General features: G+C 38.1%; 1 protein-coding gene across 2 annotated transcripts in view; it reads right to left on the bottom strand.

The window, feature by feature from the left end:
- The window catches only part of Lpin (phosphatidate phosphatase LPIN), a 257365-nt gene that overhangs the window by 55005 nt on the left and 182691 nt on the right, over positions 1 to 19669 (bottom strand). For both annotated transcript variants that reach the window (XM_090385615.1, XM_090385616.1), the window contains 2 exons: positions 10213 to 10348; positions 2973 to 3121 (listed from right to left, as the gene is read on the bottom strand). In XM_090385615.1, the coding sequence (XP_090241741.1) occupies positions 2973 to 3121; positions 10213 to 10348 (285 nt within the window). The remainder of the gene's footprint in view (positions 1 to 2972; positions 3122 to 10212; positions 10349 to 19669) is intronic.

Genomic DNA, 19669 nt, shown 5'->3' with positions numbered 1-19669 from the left:
TGTTGTTTTGTATATTTATCAATGATATTGATGAAGGTATATCAGGCTTAGTGTCGAAGTTTGCAGATGATACAAAGGTTGGCAGGGTTGTTAATGACAGTAATGGCAGTGTGCTACTGCAACAGGATCTAGAAATCATCCAGGTCAGATGGGCTGAGAAGTGGCAACTTATAGTTTAACCTTGACAAATGCAAAGTACTGCATATGGATAGCAGTAACCCCAGAGAAACGTACCAACTGTGTGGTACTACACTTAAGGTGGTAGAAAATGAACAAGACCTGGGAGTAATTGTGCAGTCAGATATGAAGTTTTCTGAGCAATGCAGACAGGCTGCCAGGGAAGGTCATGGGGTTTTGTCAATGATATATACAAATTTTGCTAGCAGGGAAAAGGAGGTGATTGTCCCTCTGTATAAGGCAATGGTCAGGCCACGCCTTGAGTACTGCGTACAGGTCTGGAGGCCTCACTTTAGGAAGGATGTAGATTTGCTTGAGCGTGTACAGAGAAGGGCAACAAGATTGGTTAGGGGAATGAAGGGATCCTCTTACCAAGAGAGGCTTAAGTTCTGCAAATTGCAGTGGCTGGAGACTAGGCACCTGCGCAGTGATCTGACTGAGGTGTATAAGGCTTTGAATGGGTTGAGCACGCTGAATTCTGATGGGATCCTTCCACTTGTTCAGATTACGAACCTAAGGGGGAATATTCAAATTAAGAAAAGAAAGATGTAGAATAGATGTGAGGAAATTTGCCTTTAGCCAGTGGGTGGTTAATTGCTGGAACAAACTTCCATCTGTCATTGTGGAAGTTGATAGGTTAAATAAATTTAATGAGGAACTGGACAGGCATTTGGAAGGAATGGTGTGATTTTTTTTTTTTTTTGGCAAGCTCATTTCAACAGTTTTCTCTCTGACTACTCATTGCGGGTGATGGTGGATGGCTCTCTTCTAACTTTTCCACTAATTCTGGTGTTCCCCAAGGCTCAGTTCTTTCTCCCACTCTTATTCTCTTGTACATTAATGACCGACCCTCTTCCATTGACTGGAAATCTATTCATGGAAAGCAAAACTATTTATAGGATAAACAGTTTTGCTGATGATAGCGCATTGCATTCCACTTCGAGAAACCTTGCCCTGATCAAACAGCTTCACCTTTATTTTTTTATACTCCGGCACGACCACCAGGTCAGTGGAGTTTACAATAAATCAATCAATACAAATGTTAATCATATTTAGCAGTCACAGACTTGAACCCCGGTCCACTCAAAGAGCGTGTGCTACTGCACTCGCACTCCTGATCACTCGGCTACATCAGACCTTTTCGAACATCCACTACCAATTCCTTAAATGCTGATCTCCAGGTAATTCTCCAGTGGAGCAAAGATAACTTAGTTGATTTCAATCCTTCTAAAACTCAGTCCAGTCTTATATCTCACAAAAAGGAATTTTCTGCTCCTATGCTTATCTTTGAAGACACTCTGATTTCTAGGCAAGATGATATCTCTCTCTTTGGGAATACCCTGACTTCTAACATCTCTTGGTATTAGCACATTACCAATATTGCTTCCTCTGCATCTAAGAAACTGTGTTTAATCTTTCACTCTCAGCATTATTTTTCTTCCAAACAGCTGTTCACTCTATACAAATCTCAAATCAATCCTACCAGGAAATATTGTTCCAATATCTGGGGTGGTGCCACCAAAACCTCTCCCAGGCTCCTAGATTCCATTCAGAAGAGGGCAGTTAGGTTAATTAATGACTCATCTCTAACAAAGTCTCTCCACTCTCTGGCTTATAGACATTCTGTTTCTGCTGAATGCTTTTTCTATAGATATTTCTATGGGCACTGTTCTTCTGAATTGTCTTCTATAATTCCTGCTCTCTTCTAAACCTGTCTGAACATGTGCTGCAACCAGTCAAAATCCTTTTACAGTCCAACTTCAAACTCACAGAATCAACTTTTCTTCTTCCTTGTTTGTTCATTTAACTTCCATTTTCTGGAACAACCTTTTTTTTCGTGTATTTCCTTAAAATTACAATCTACAGAAATTCAAGTCTGCAAGTATCTTCTTTCATCTTCTCAACCTTCAACCCATGCATAGTACTATGTACTATAGGTTCTAATACCTCTCATGCTTGGGGTTCTCATTTAAAAAAAAGAAAAAAAAAAAAAAGAAAAAAAAACAAACATTGTGACTGGATATTATTCCTATTTCACTGCTACTGCTATGATCCAGAAAAGAAGAGAGTGCCAAAGGAATTTCACCATAAAACATTCAAGTGCAAAAAATTCAAAGCCAAAGCATCATCCAGCAGTTATGTTGACAACTCTATAGGTGTTATCTGCACTGAAATTCTCGAAAAAGGGACCACAATGAATTCAGTGTGATACACTGGCCAAACTAAAAAGAGTAAGGCCTGCCAATGCAGCCAGGCCTTACTCGTTTGCTGTTTTTGCCTTTCTTTAATGTCATTTGTTCAAAATTTATTCTGAACATATGAGCATTTTCATAAAGAAACTTTTTTCTACATCAACCTGACATTGCAACCATCTTAGATACCACAATCTTAAGTGGTGATGTTCTCAACTTTGGAAAACACTGCAATTTCCCAATCCTGATATTGACAAAAGGAATGTTTGGGGCTCCCCAATGGCATATGTGAACAGGGATTCTCAGATGACATACACTGCTGTGCCCCCAAAAATAGTTAGATTAGACTGTTTACACTGATGTCTTCCTTCCTGTGTTTCTATAGTTAGTATAATTTGTGAATGTCTGTGACAACATGCCTCTCCCAACTAAGTGTGCATAAATACAGACTTATAATTCCCATTTCATATTTGAAAATGAGATGAACTATTTGTTTATGGTAAAATCTGGAACGATAACTACATTATTTACTAGAATAGATTTAGTATGCACAATACCTAATTAAAATAGTTATTTTGGTAGAATGCGAAAAAGGATGCTTACTTTGTTATGGTTCCATCAATATCAGACACTACAATTTTATCATCATACCGCCATAAGTAGATGTGACATTTACATCGTGTTGTGCCTTGGTAAGCTGTTGTTACACTGAATACTACTTCATTCGGTCCATCGTTCAGACTCAAACTACTCTGAAAAATGTGAAATTTGTGATAAATGATAAAATTTTTAAAGATTTTTAACATTAATAAAACATAAATAACTGCAGATTTCCTGTTAAAAATTTCTGGCACTAATATATACAGGGTGTTTCAGTTAAACGTTTCAGAACTTCTAAGAGAGGTAGGGTACATCCTGACAACTCGAAATCATATAGCAATGTGGGGTCGGAAATGCTTTCCTGAAGCGGTGTTGTACACAGAAGCACCATAAAGAAAAGAGACCGTAAGTGAGAAATCGTTTTAATAATACATGAAAAGAAGCAAAAGGTACATGGATTAAAGTAAGTGTTCGAAGTTTCTTCCACGGGCTACAATGCACGCCTCACATCTCCGACGCATGGACATCCGAACATTCTGGAATACTCCAGGCGAATTTCGAATTTCTTCGGCAGCTACTGCGATTCTTGCAACCAGCTCCTCAGCATTGTCAACAGGGGTGTCATAAACTAGCGATTTCATATGACCCCAGAAATAAAAATCAATGTTTTCGCAAAAAGATGGAGAAACTTTATGGTATTAATACTAGTGTGACGTTGAGACAGAAGTCAAACTGAGTCAAAAAGATGGATTCTCCGTTGTAAATCTGGACAGTTGGTAGCTTTGTATTTCTATTACTTAATTATCACATTTGCATTTTATAACTTTCAAAATATGGGAATATTACTATCCTCTCAAACCTTTTGGTAACAATGCAGTGCTTAAAGCTTTCAAAACACTGAATTAGTGCTAAAAGACAGGGGTAAAGGGAAGGGTTTTTTTCTTTAATAATAGTGACTACAGGGTCTCAAACAGTTTTTAAATTCTATACAATGAAACCAATTGATGATGTTACCAACAGCAAATTCTAAATGGAAAGCATTCAAGGAATTAATCATGGAATGCTACTATGCTTTTCATACCAACTAAGAAATACTGTTGAAGGTTCAGGCCCAAGTGGATGTCACATGAACTAATCAGGCTTGTGGCAGAAAAGAAAAATGCACAGATGCTTATACATTATCAGGATACACAGAAGCCTAAGGCAGATATAAGCAAGTCTGCAATCATGTCACAAAGGAGGTTAGGCAAGCAAAAGCATATTACAAGAAATCTTTGGCAAAGGATGCATAGAAAAACAGCAAAGACTTCATTACTTATGCAAACTGTAGAAGGAAGGGGATGAATCAGATTGGTCCACTTGACATCAATGATTCAACTGTTAATAATCCTGCTCAAGTAGCTGACAAACTGAATGAGCATTTTGTATCTACATTCACACATGAAGAATTTTCTAGGGAAGAGGAGACCAGAAATTTATTACATTCTTAATAGGGTGCTAAATGATTTTGCAATAACCGAGAGGAAAGTGGAAGAGAAATTGTTGAAGTTAAACATAATAAAAGGAACCTAGGGTGGATGGGATCTATCCCATTATATTAAGGCAGGCAGAAAACCCTTAGCCATAATTATGATAGCATCCTTGGATTGAGGGGAGGTCCCCACAAACTGGAGAAATACAAATGTATTCACAAAGGGGTAGATCAAAGGGTGACACGAGTAATTACAGACCGGTTAGTTTAAATTCTGTTCCAGGGAAAATAATGAAATCACTGATTAAAGAAGTAATGCAGGATCATCTAGACAAGACTGCAGTTATAGTTCAGGCACAGCATGGGTTTAAGGGGAAACTTTGTCTGACCAATTTGACTGGATACTTCAATGCAGTCACAAAGGAATTGGATGCAAAAAATAATTTTGATATCATATACTTAGATTTTAGGAAAGCTTTTGATACTGTTGCACATGGAAGACTACTGTACAAATTGGAGCAGTATGGCATTAATGGCAAGTTGCTACAATGAATAAAAGGATGGTTGAGTGGGAGAAGACAGAGTGGTAATCAATGGACAATGCTCTTCATGGACTAATGTTATTTATGGAGTCCCCCAGAGTTTGGTGTTGGGGGCCCATTGTTATTTTCTGTATTTATCAATGATATTGATGAAGGTATATCAGGCTTAATGTCTGTATATCAGGCTTAATGTCTAAGTTTGCAGATGCTACAAAGGTTGGAAGGATTGTTAATGACAGTAATGAGAGTATGCTACTGCAATTGGATCTAGAAAAGTTAGGAAGATGGGCTGAGAAGTGGCAACTGAAGTTTAACATTGACAAATGCAAAGTACTACATATGGGCAGCAGACACCCTGTATGCAGTACTTTGTTTTTGGCTGATGGTTTATAAGCTTGCTTTCTTCCATAATATGCCATTAGTATATTGGCATTAGTATATGCCAATATACGATTGCTAAGACTACCTAACAATATTTTCCAAAAGGTTTTTAAACTGACATACTGCATGTAACTAAAATAAGTTGATGCCCTACTCTATTTGTCCCTTATTTTTAAGTTAATGGTAAATATCTTCCTTTGTTTTGTGATATTTAACAAGAAAAAACATACATGTAAATGCAGAGTAATAAAACCAAACAGGCAGCTATAATTGTCACTTGCCATGTGGGAGTTTTCACATATGAATGGTAAGGTAAAAATGACTGCACAGTGGTTAGAATTCAGCAGCATGCATCTCTGGACAAAATACAGTAAAAGTTAAATATAATAAAGAAAGTCATCAGTTTGTTTGAAAGTCCTACTTGGCTTCAGTAGGACCTTCAGATAAACAATAACTGTCATATAGAGTTTAATTAGTGGCTCAAAGTCAACAACTAGGCTCCCTTTCTCCTGTAGCAAGAGTAGCAATCATTTACTAGTTTACTTTCAACTTCCACTGAGGGGAAAACAAGTAAATGATTGCTGAGCTCTGTTTATATTTTTAACTGCCCAGTGTTTTCCACTCTCTATACTGCAGTGCTGTCATTCACGTCATTCCTGGCAATAAAATTACATGGTAATAAATTACATAATATTGGTGTATTATAGTAGTGTAATGGCATCATTTGATTATATCTCATATTATGGCTACCTTCACAACAAGATACCAGGTATTGCACTACTGTTATTTATTCTCAGTGGGCACCACTGCCCAGATGCATTTTGGAGCTTGTTGGCTCACTCGTCAGTGGGAGGGCAGGTACCCTGATAATGCAGACATGCCATCACGTTGTGAAGTTAATGATATTATTTTGAAGACTAAATGCACACGGCATAAACTTATGTAGTTAAATTTATGGGTAAACTGTGGTGTATTTACACCAATATTATATAGTTAATCTCAACCCATAACATATTATGCCTTGTGCATTTAGTCTTCAAAAACGGTAATAAATTGTACCAGTCCAGTTCATTCATGTTAAACAAGTCAAAGAGAAGATGGTTTACTAGGCACAAGCCTAACCACAGCTATTTGAAAACTGACTGGGTCAGGTCTAACTTTCAAAGAGAAAGGATGTCCAGAGCTCACTGACCTTCAAGTATGACATGCATGAAAAAATAAATAATTTTTTTTTTAAAGTATTAACCAATAATTGCACATTAATCAATCAGTTATAGCAAGATATACAGTGAAATGAAATCAATGAAAAAAAAGAAGCTGACATCCTTTGGGACATGATGCAACACCTACTCTGGAAATCTCTGCACTAATGAAATAGTTCTGAACAGCTACATGCAATGTAACAGCAGATATAGTTGTCAAGGGAACAACTCCAGATATCCATAGCATCCAGCACAAGTTGTAGCGCTGGACTTATAATTAAAAAGGAGTTTAATAATTGAATGCCAATATCAGCCTTCATTTGTTGTGGCATATTACTACAATCCCTTACAATAATGCTTTATAAACTGACACCTGTAACTTCCAGAAATAATAAATGAATTTATGCAACTCCCCCCCTCCCCCAATATATAAAACTGATTTTGCTTGGTTACAGTTGTGAAAGATATATAAAGTTATTTTATTAATTAAATTTTAATCTATATATCAAATAACATAAGAATAGAAACTTACAGCTTTTTTTATGAAATTTGGATCTCTCATAAAGATGCTTAGGACTGCCTAGAGGGATTTGCAACCCACACTTGGAGAATCCTAAATGATATCACAAAAAATGCACCATAAATTAGCATTAGCAGATGCATATTATGCAAGAAAGCAAGCTTATGCAGCATCAGCCAAAAACTCTCCCAGTTTAACCCTCCATTCCTTCTAAATGCCTGTCCAGCTCAGCCTTAAATTTATTTAGGCTATCAAATTCCACAAGAGATGGAAGTCTGTTCGACCAATCAACCACATGCTGGCTAAAGACAAATTTCCACACATCCATTCTACAACTGTCTTTCCTCAATTTGAATCTTTGCCCCCCCACCAGTTCTTAATCTGAGCAAGAGGAAGAATCCCATCAGCATTCAGCTTGCTCAACCCATTCAAGGCCTTATACACCTCAATCAGATCACCTCAAAGGTGCCTACTCTCTAGGCACTGCAATTTGCAGAACTTAAGCCTTTCGTGGTAAGAGCACTTTGTTCCCCTCACCAATCTCGTTGCCCTTCTTTATACTACTTCCAGCAACTCTACATCCTTCCTAAAATGAGGCCTCCAGACCTGTACACAGTACTCTAGGTGTGGCTTGACCATTGCCTTGTACAATGGGATAATCACCTCCTTGTCCCTGCCAGCAAAATTCCTATATATCATTGACAAGACTCCATGACCTGCCCTGGCAGCCCATCTGCACTGCTCAGAAAACTTCATATTTGACTGCACAATTATCCTCAGGTCTTTTTCACTTTCCACTTATTTGAGTGTAGTACCACACAGTTGGTACATTTCTCTTGGGTTATTGCTATCCATAATACAGTACTTTGCATTTGTAAATGTTAAACTTCAGTTGCCACTTCTCAGCCCTAACTTATCTAGATCCAGTTGGAGTAGCATACTGTCTTTACTGTCATTAGCAATACTGGAAACCTTTGTATCATCTGAAAACTTGGACATTAATCCTGATATACCTTCATCAATATAACTGATGAACACACAAAACAACAATGGGCCCAGCACTGAACCCTGGGAAACTCCACTAATAACATTTGTTCACGAACAGCAGTGTCTATTGATTACCATTCTCTGCCATCTCCCACTCAACCATCCCTTTATCCATTGTAGAAACTTACCCTTAATGCCATACCACTCCAATTTTCACAGCGGTCTTCCATTTGCAACAGTATCAAAAGCTTTCCTGAAATTCAAGTATATGATATCAAAATTATTTTTGGCATTCTGTTCCTTTGTGACCACATCGTAGTATCCAATCAAATTGGTCTCCCTTTAACAAACCTATGCTGTGTCTTAACTATTACTGTCTAGTTGATTACTAGTCTTGTCTAGATGATCCTGCTTTTTTAACCAGTGATTCCATCATTTTCACCTGAACACAAGTTAAACTAACAGGTCTGTAGTTACTTGTGTCACCTTTTGAACCCACTTTGAATTGGTGATACACTTGCACACCTCCAGTCCATGGGGACCTCCCCTGAGTCGAAGGAAGCTCTCATAATTATGGTTAAGGGTTTGCTTATTTCCTTTGCTGCATCCGTTAATATAACTGGATAGATCCGTCCACCCCAGGTGCAACTTCAACAATTTCTCTTCCACTTGTGCTCTCAGTTATTACATAATCACGTAGCTTCCTGTTAGTGTTTGATTAACTTCTGGCACTCCACTCATTGAATAACTCCTCACGTGTGAATGTAGATGCAGAATTCTCATTCAGTTTATCAACTACCTGAGCATGATCATCAATAGTCAACCCATCTATGTTAAGTGGTCCAATCTGATTCATCCCTTTCCTTCTAGAATTTACATAAGTAAAGAACTCTTTGCTGTTTTTCTTTGCATCCTTTTCCAAAAATTTGTTGTTATCTGCCTTCATCTTCCTAACCTGTGACTTGATTACAGACTAGTTTATGCCTGCCATAGGCTTCTGTGTCACCTGATACTTTATATGCATCCCATACATTCTTCTTTTCTGCTGCCTCATTAATTCATATGACATCCATTTAGGACTAAAACCTTGAACAGTATTTTAGTTGGAATGAGAAGCCTAGTAGCCTTCAAAATTAAGTCCCTGAAGGCTTCCCATTTAGAATTCAACATTGGTAACATCATCAGTTGATCCCACTGTACAGAATTTAAAAACTGTCTGAGACCTCTGTAGTCACCTTTACAAAAGCAGAAGCTCTTCCCTTTAGCCTTGATGGTAGTTACATCTTTAAGTAATTCCCATATCAGTACATTGTGATCACTGTCACCCAGTGGTCCCTTTATCTGCAAATTCTGCATCATCTATAATGTGAAATAATCCACTAACACCACCAAATATTTAATGGCTGACAATTTACCAGAGTAACATAATGGCTGACAATTTACCAGAGTAATATAATATGATCATAAGTATGCATGTATGAATCCATACTCCACAAGAAGAAATGTATGACCCATTGTTATGAAGCTGAACCTCTACTTACCACTACCATATAAAAATAAACTTTAGTATTTTTAATTACTTAGGAAGAACAATATCAAAACTTTCAGTGACTTTTCATAATAAGTGCACTTTTTTTTTACATTTTTTTAAAATTTTATCTCCGAACATAAAAATGCTACTGGAATCAACTGGATGCAATATAAACAACAAATTCAGAACTAAATGGATAAATTGAGACAAAGTATATGAATGTAATGAGAGAGAGAGAGAGAGAGAGAGAGAAGAAGAATTGGTATGGAAATGGGAAAATAAAAGGTCAATGCTATCTCCAAATACCAAGACTAAAAAAGGAATACCTAAGCAATCAAAAACCTCAAGTTACCCACACTCCCTTTTTAAAAGGATGCGGTTGTGTTAAGTAGTACCAGGTTGTGTTACTTAACACAACCTGGTAACAGTGTTACTTAACAGTGTTCTAATGGTAATATATATAAAAGAGAGAAAATAGAATAAGTAATCAAATGCTGGAATTGGGAAATGTTATATACTGAAGGTTAGAGTGAATATTACTAACATTACGTACTAGTTAAGTGCATCTATATTTAATTAATTTGTTGCAAAAAATATAGCCATACTTACAATCTGCTTTGATGACATCCTTAAAGTTTTCATATATTTCTCACTAGAAGGGACCCTTAGCATCTTGTCAGAACTGGCTGTTGATGTTTCTGGTTCAGTATCACTAGGTGAGTAACCATCAGTATCATCTTTTGTCCTATACCACAGTAAAGGTGTTTTATCAAAATTCTTCTTCTCAAAATAGTTTTATAGTTATTTATTTAAACAGTGCTACATGGTAATAAAACTCTGAAGTATTCATACTGATCTATCTCCAATTTTTTGTGGGAGAAAAATATACTAGCTTACCAAAAGTCATAGGGTAGTTGTTATGAATAAAGCATGTATTTACTAAAATAAAATAAAAAAATCAGTGTATTGGTTACTTTCAGTTGTAAAAACTGCTTCAATGCACTGTAGAAGACAATTTCAATTTCTGATAGATCTCTGGTGGTATTTTACTCTACTCTATTTTTAAGGTATTCGTGACCTCAAATAATGAAGAGAGTCTTCTTTGCTTGCCTAATTCTGTGTTCCAATTCATATAAAAGATATTGGACTGGATTTGAGATCTTGGTTCTGTGTTGCCTACCACAATGTTCTGGTGTTATTCCCTTCAAAACACACATTTACAATCTTTGCTTTGCAACATGGAGCATTTTCATGTTGGAAAGTGTAAGGACCAGTTTCATAAAATTGCCAGCTTACTGCACACAGCATTGTCCAGAACATCAGAAGTCCCACCACATGTGGTTCCATGCACTGCAACTAGTGGACGTAGTCCATATCATGAAGCCCACAGACTATGACACCACCTCATTCCAATTTTACAGTTGGGAACAACACACTCAGGTAATAAGCATTCTCCATCAGATTGGAATAATATGTAGTATGACTCCTTGCTCCATAGTAACAATCTATACTAATTTAGAGTCTAAGTTCAGTTTGTCTTGCACCACAAATAGAAGGTATGTTTTCATTAAAACAAATCGGGATGCTAAACAATGGGATTCCTGGAATGTACCTCTCTACATGTGGAAACACTTGAAGGCTTGCTTGCAGCTCCAAACTAAGATTCTCTAGGTTCTAATGGACATATGAAATAACCATCTGTCATTTGAGCTCAGTGTCACTTCTGAACTTTCCTTTCTTCAGTCCGCTGCCAAATGTCAACTTGGGAATGTTTATTTCCTGAACAAAATCACATGCAAAAATTCTACTCATAGCATCCCCTACAACTATCATTCCCCCACTAGAACTGTTTGCAATTTTCTGTGCACTCATCATTAGTACACACATTAATGAATTCTGAATTAATCACTGATTAGCTTGTAGGAAACAATCTGTATATTTTGTAATCACAATTTTTTGCCATCACAGGGGTGATTCATGACTTTTGATAAGATAATGTAATTATTTTATATTTTAATAATCCTTTTATTTATGCAAAATGAAGTCTACATATAAAACTAAAAGTCCTCAAGTCCTCCCTTTATGCATTTTTTTTAAACAGTGAAGCAATCAGAACCATGAGATAGTGTTATCATGTCCATAAATTGTGTATTCCATGGTGATTTCTGTTTATGGGGATGAAAAACCTGCACTTCTAAAGCTGGATACAGTGCCCATTAAAGTTCCCTCCAACCAAATGGTATTTCACATTTTCAGAGGATGTTAATCCCACCCAACTTTTTCACATGAAAAAAGAGGGGTGATGCTATCCACTGTAAAGGTACTTTTACATGAGAGAAGTTTGGGTAATAAAAAAAATAACCAATTCAAACAAATAGTAGTTAAACTTACACATGACATATGGGAGGCGAACGATAAAACATGAGAATGAAGTACTAATGTGCATACTGATACATTAATGGTCCATGTTACATACTTCCTTTGTCAGTATCCAAAGTGGTTTCTGTATTCAGGCTTGACTGATTAACCCCATGGGCTCACATCTGGTGAGTATGGGCTTGGCACACCAGGGTCCTGAGCTTGTTCTCTCTCTCTCTCTCTCTCTCTCTCTCTCTCTCTCTCTCTCTCTCACACACACACACACACACACACAGGGTAACTCAGCATAAGCCTCGAGCTTCCTTGCACCATATGGCTAATAATAGTAATAGTTAGGGCCAGCCTATATGCAATTTATTTCAAGTTTAAGGTTCAATAAACCTAACTGATTAGACAGAAATTGTGAGTTAGTATACTTCATTGATCTATTTAATGATATAGCCTGAATAATCACTGGCATTCTTTATGAATATTAGTTGGTCTCATACATTAAGGCTTTTCTCCATGGCACAAACTTATGCATTCCTTTTAATTAATACACAAGTATGAGTTTAATACATACCTAAATCCAAATTTTGCTAGGATCATCAACACACATTTGACATAGGGTAAAACACTTGAAAATAACTGCCACACAATTCCTAACTATACACCTATAAGATAGTTTCATGCAGACACATGAAACTATTTGAACGGGGAAGCAAAATTTCTTGTTTAGGTAACTGTCATAAGATAAATAATTAACCAGACAATGTTGGCACAAATTTTGAAATATAAGTGTCGGATTGAGGTAAAAAACAAAGATATCTTAAAATGCTAATAATGCAGGGGGAAGGGGGGACAATTTTGAACATTTCCTATTCAAAGTTTTTTATTTATTAATTAATTTTTTTTATTTCTGATCAATGCAATTTTGCCATGTAAACATTAAAATATTATTAATCATGATAGCAAATGATAATTTTTTTTTTTTTTTTTAATTTCATACCCTAAGTGTTGATAATGATGCTACTTATGAATAAAGATGGTTTCGGCAATCACTATCTTCAAAACCATCTTTAAATTTTTTTTAAAGATGGTTTGGAAGCTTATCCCAACAACCATTCATGCTTTGGCTGAATACAGATTTCCATACATAATTTCTGCAACCATCCCTTTATAATTTAAATGAGAGAGAGAGAGAGAGAGAGAGAGAGAGAGAGAGCGAGCTGGAAAACAGTAAGGATGCAATCACTGCATTTAGTTTACCAAACCCTTTTAAAGCCTCATACACATCAATTTGTTACCATATAGATTCTTAATTTTCAGATATTGAAATTAGAGAACCCATCTTTCTTGATAAGAACATCCTTTTGTGTCCCACCACTAATCCTATTGCTCTTCTGCACCTCTTTAAAAGATTTACGGTCCTTCCTAAAATGAGGTTTCCATACCTTGAATGCACTATTCCAGATGTGGCCTAATCACTGCTTTATACAATGGGATGGACAATCATCTTTGTCCCTGCTGATGAAGTTCTGTATATCACTGACAGAACCAAATGTGCTGTTCTACCAGTTTGCTGGAACTGCTCAGAGAACTTCATGTCAGCCTAGACAATTATCCAATGTAAAAAAATAAGGTATTTTTAAATTATCAGCTATCTTGAGTTTGTTGCTCAATCCCAGAAACATACCCAAATGTTATACTATTTTGAGACTGCTGCAATCCAAATGCAGTACAGTGGTACCTTGGTTTGCGAGCATAATTCGTTCCGGAAACGTGCTCGTAATCCAAAGCACTCGTATATCAAAGCGAATTTCCCCATAAGAAATAATGGAAACTCAGATGATTTGTTCCAAAACTCAAAAATATTCACATACTGTAAAAATGATTAATACAAAATACATACATACCTTTTTATATTTTTAAAAGCAATCGAATTTATTAATTATTGGGTAGAACGACTTTCACTGTCACTAACGGAATCACTACTATCTGTTGACTTTTTCTTTTTGTGCGACTTTAACAAAGAACCTCTCCAATGACACTTGCTTTTGCCTCCTTTTGAGGATTTCGCGGAAATATGACATTGCATTGTCGTTAAACAGATTCATCGCTTGCACTGCCACAGCCTTATTCGGGTGGTGCTTTTCTACAAAATTTTGCACTGTTTCCCACATTTTACACACCTCCCTAATCTCATTTGAAGAGAGGGATGTCTCCATTTTTTTCTCCTCCTCCTCAGACGAGATTTCCTCCATCACCCCTTGCTGTTGCTCGCGATGCAGATCCATCAGTTCGTCGGTGGTAAACTCCTGGTCATATTCCTCCACCAGCTCTTGAATGTCGTCCTTATTCACCTCCAGTCCCATGGTCGTCCCCAAGGACACAATTTCATCGACAACTGGCAGCTCCTGTTCATGAGCAAACCCCTCAACGCAATCAGACCACAGTTTTTTCCAAGCAGAATTGAGGGTTCTCTTGGTGACCCCATCCCAGGCTTTATCGATGATTTTGAGGCAGTTTACGATGTGGAAATGATTTTTCCAAAACTCTCGGAGGGTAAGGTTAGTTCCTTCGGTCACCTCGAAGCATCGCTGAAATAGTGCCTTGATGTAAAGCTTTTTAAAGTTCGAAATGACCTGCTGATCCATGGGCTGGAGTAATGGAGTGGTGTTGGGAGGAAGGAACTGGATCTTAATGAATTCGAATTCTTCCAGTAAGTCGTTCTCAAGGTCTGGAGGATGAGCAGGAGCATTATCCATAACCAGCAAGACTTTGAGTGGCAGTTTTTTTTCTAAAAGGTATTTCTTCACTGCAGGACCGAAGACCTCATTGATCCACTCAACGAACAAGATACGAGTGACCCAAGCCTTGCTGTTGGACCTCCACATAACATTTAACTGGCTCTTCTGCACCTTGCATTTCTTGAAGGCTCGTGGATTCTCAGAATGATACACGAGCAGGGGCTTGACTTTGAAATCACCGCTTGCATTAGCGCACAGCAAGAGGGTGAGACGGTCTTTCATGGGCTTGTGACCGAGCATTACATTCTCTTCTGCTGTAATGTAGGTCCTCTTTGGCATCTTTTTCCAAAAAAGCCCCGTTTCATCGCAATTAAACACTTGCTGCGGCAGGTAACACTCGGAAACCATGAGCTTCTGGAACTCGGCAACGAACGCCTCAGCTGCCTTAGCATCCGAACTCGCAGCCTCTCCGTGCCTCACAACACTATGGATGCCACTTCTCCTCTTAAAGTTATCAAACCATCCCCTGCTCGCCTTGAAGCCTTCTTCGTTTTCTGTAGACGTACCTGGCTGTTTACTGACGAGGTCGGCGTACAAGGCCTTTCCCTTCTCACAGATCAAGTTCTCGGTCACAGTATCACCTGCTAGTTGCTTCTCATTTATCCACACCAAAAGCAACTTTTCAACATCTTCCAGAATACGTGGCCGTTGCTTTGATATTCTCGTGACTCCTTTTGCTACGTCTAGTCCCCTTAGTTCTTCTTTCTTCTTTAATATTGTGCAAATTGTTGACGTAGACTTCTTATAAAATCTTGCGATGGCGGCCACTTTCATACCTTGTTCGTGCTTCTCGATGATTTCCTTCTTAATTTGTACCGTAATCATCTCCTTCTTCTTACCGCCTTCCTTTTCAACCCTCTTCTTCATTGGGGCCATTTTCGTAGTGTACAGTTAATAAATAACAGTCACTAAATTTGAACACAAAAAAAAAAATTGCTTTACGCACATACACGTGGTCACAACGCTAGCACGAATGTTCACTATAATGTTGACTGTATACGAATGAGGTATGCCGACTGAGACCGAACATGCGAGACGATTAACCACAATCCCGAGCAGCACGTGATCACGTGACGCTCGGTAGGCAATTTTTAGGAAATAAAGCACAATTACAAAATGAGGAGGCACCCTTGATACACATAAACAAAGCTGCGCCCGTGTAGCAACTGAATAAACAACACCATAAAGGCCGAGATACACTATTAACACCTCACATTTTCCTAAAGCACTTTCAAGGGGTTACTACAATAAAACAATAAAAACAATTTCCAGTTGCGTTTTTGCTAGTGCAATCTGTTATAAACTGGTAGTAAACTCGGTCTAATTGCATTTGCGATTATACCGATAGCTGGAATTGTGTTGGTTTTTACGTTATTATGGTGAAATGTGTTTCCCCTTCACTGATATAAAACACATAAATACATTTTCGGAATCTTCTCTTCATTCCCATCGTGTTGCGTTCATTTGGGGTGATTCTGCGTTCGACTGCCATTTCTTGTAAACACAAAGGCGAATCGTGCATAAGCGAATTCGGTTCGTGTTATATAAGATATCATTCCCCTATTTATAAATTGTGTATGATCGAATTCGTGTAATGCAAACACGTGTTATACGAGGACTGACTGTACTCGTATTGCAAGACCTCGCTCGTTTATCAAGTTAAAATTTATTAAAAATTTTTGCTCATCTTGCAAAACACTCGCAGACCAAGTTACTCGTAATCCAAGGTACCACTGTATCTTGAATTTTTCAATGGCCGGCAGCTAGTTAGTACACCGGACCGAACCTATTGGTAACTCTTTAGGAGGCTTCCAGATCAGTTAGTGTATAATCTTGCTACATCTACTCTGCCAGATAGTGACTGGAGGGAATCCGAGTAGTGTGTATGCATGGGACATTGTCGAGGCCACGTTATGTCAAGGATCTGGGCATATTCTTACCATGTGTATGCCATATCCAAAAATTATATTTTACTTCATACAGAATGTCTCCCCCCCACTTTTTCTTACTATTGAATACACCATGAATTGTCAAACTAATAATAAGCTTATCTGCAAAAAGATCTAAACCTTCCAAACACTTCCTAGTTCATTTCACAAATGAAAGTGATCTCGATTCTAATCTCAACTATGTCCATTTCCACTTGCAGTCTGCCAAACCCCATGTACTTTTTCTGACAGAATCTCAGTTATCGGTTAATTCAACTACTGCTCATCTCAGCTGCCCAACTTATTCACTGTATGATTCCTTTCGCCTCAAAGGTGGTACTTGTGCATATATCTGTTCTGATATTCACTGTCAGAGAATTGGTAATTTGGAATCTCCTCTCTTCAATCTTCTCTTGCTTAAAATCTCTCTACCTCATTGTGTCATATTCATCTGTTGTCTCTACCATTCTCCCAACTCCACTAATCACTTGGAGCTCTTTGACTTCCTCTCTTTGCAACTTGACTTTCTCCAGTCCAACTTTCCTAACAGTGAGGTAATTTTCCTTGGTGATTTTAATGTTCACAACTCCAACTGGCTTCCGTTTTCTAGTCACACCAACCCAACTGGTCGAGATGCTGAGGCTTTTGCAATTTCTAATGATCTTGCACAGATTGTTCACTTACCTACAAGAATTTGTAGGTAAACATACAAAAAACCTACATTTACCTACAGGACAATTTTAACCATATAGCCAACACGCTTGATCTTTTTCTCACAAACAACCCTTCTAAGTACACGGTCGAAGTGAGTGGTCCTTTGGGTACCTCAGATCACAACTTGGTGATTGTCTCTTCTCCAATGGAGCCTTTATCGCATGGCTATTCCCAACCTCGTATTGTTTGGCATTTCAAGAATGCAAAATGGGATGACTTGCGAGATTTATTTTCTTCTTTTCCTTGGTTGGACTACTGTTTCAAAACTTCTGATGTCAACGTTTGCTTAGATCTTGTCAGTGAAATTATTCTTGTTGGAATGGAGTCCTTTATTCCACACTCCACTTTAAAATCTCGTCCTTTATCTAAACCTTGGTTTTCCAATATATGTGCTAAGGCTGTTCAAGAGAAGAATGTTGCATATCGTAATTGGCTTGTTTCCAATTCTTCAGTTTCATTTTCTGCCTACACCAAAGCTCGCAACAATTGTAAAGCAGTCATTAATCAGTCCAAACTAGATTTCGAACAGGCTAAGAGTAGAAAACTTGCTTCTTGCCCTAATTCTGGTCTCTTGCCAAAACTATTGGGCGTGACTTTTGCCCATCTCTGCTCCCACCTCTGTTAAAACCAGATAGTTCTGTTGTCACTTCAGCTAAGGATAAAGCTGACCTGCTAGCATCCCATTTTTCTTCCAACTCATGTATTAATGATCTTGGTAAAACACCTCCCACCATTCCCAACATGCTCCTTTCAATGCCTCCTGTGGTCTTCCATCAAAAGGATGTTAGAAGGATTTTGACGAATCTCGATTCTAAGAAAGCTCCAGGTTCTGATGGTATTTCTCCACTTGTTCTCAAAACCTGTGCTCCTGAACTTACTCCTGTTCTTTGTCACTTTTTTATTTCAAAGGTGTTTTTCCGTCTGCTTGGAAATTTGCTCATATCCATCCAGTTCCTAAAAAGGGTGACAAATCCTACCCATCCAATTATCGTCCCATTGCAATTACTTCAACTCTTTCTAAAGTAATGGAGAAATCAATTAACCGCCAACTCTTAAACTATCTAGAAACCTTCCGTCTGATCAACGATCGCCAGTATGGATTCTGTCAGTGTCGATCCACTAGTGATATTCTGACTTATGTTACCCATTTATGGACAAATTCAATGGAAAGGTTTTGGGAAACACAAGCAGTTGCTCTAGACATCTCAAAGGTTTTTGATCATGTTTGGCATAAAGGTCTTCTAAATAAGCTTCCATCTTATGGTTTGCCAACTGTTTTTTGTAATTGGTTATCCAGTTTTCTCTCTGACCACTCACTGAGAGCGATGGTAGATGGCTCTGTCTTCTAACTTCTCCACTAATGCCGGTGTCCCCCCAAGGTTCAGTTCTTTCCCCCATTCTTTTCCTCTTGTATATTAATGACCTTCTTCCATTGACTGGAAATCCTATCCATAGTTTGCTAATGATAGCACATTGCATTCCACTTTCCATTTTGAAAAACCTTGCCCTGCTCAATCAGTCTCAAATTCTCGAATATCCGCTACCAATTCCTTAAATGCCGATCTACAGGTAATTCTCCAGTGGGGCAAAGACTTTAGCATTAGCATTAGTAGAGGCATTTGATGCAAGAAAGCAAGCTTACGCGGCATTGGTCAAAAAAAAAAAAAACCCCTTCCAACTTCACCCCTCTGTTCGTTCAAAATACCTGTCCAGCTGAGCCTTAAACTTATTTAGGCTATCAACCTCCACTACAAGGGATGCAAGTCTGTTCCACCAACCAACCAACCACCTGCTGGCAAAAGGCAAATTTCCGCACGTCTATCCTACATCTGTCTTTCCTCAATTTGAATTTATGCCCTCTCAGGTGATTTTTCTGAGCTAGAGGAAGAATCCCATCAGCATTGAGCATGCTTAAACCATTCAAGGCTTTATACACCTCTATCAGATCACCTCGCTGGTGCCTAGTCTCCAGACACTGTAATTTGCAAAACTTAAGCCTTTCTTCATAAGAGCACCCCTTTGTTCCATTCACTAATCTTGTTGCCCTTCTCTATACTCGTTCCAGCAGCTCTACATCCCTCTTGAAATGAGGCCTCCAGACCTGTATACAGTACTCCAGGTGTGGCCTGACCATTGCCTTATACAAGGGAATAATCACCTCCTTATCCCTGCTGGAAAAATTCCTGTATATCATTGACAATACTCCATGAGCTACTCTTGCAGCCCGTCTGCACTGCTCAGAGAACTTCATATCTG

This window comes from Mastigoproctus giganteus, chromosome 12 (assembly GCF_048544385.1).
Source record: "Mastigoproctus giganteus isolate SK-2022 chromosome 12, ASM4854438v1, whole genome shotgun sequence".
NCBI classification, from domain to species: Eukaryota; Metazoa; Arthropoda; class Arachnida; order Uropygi; family Thelyphonidae; genus Mastigoproctus; species Mastigoproctus giganteus.
Note: the sequence above shows the minus strand (reverse complement) of the source record. Positions and strands in the feature narration are given on the sequence as shown.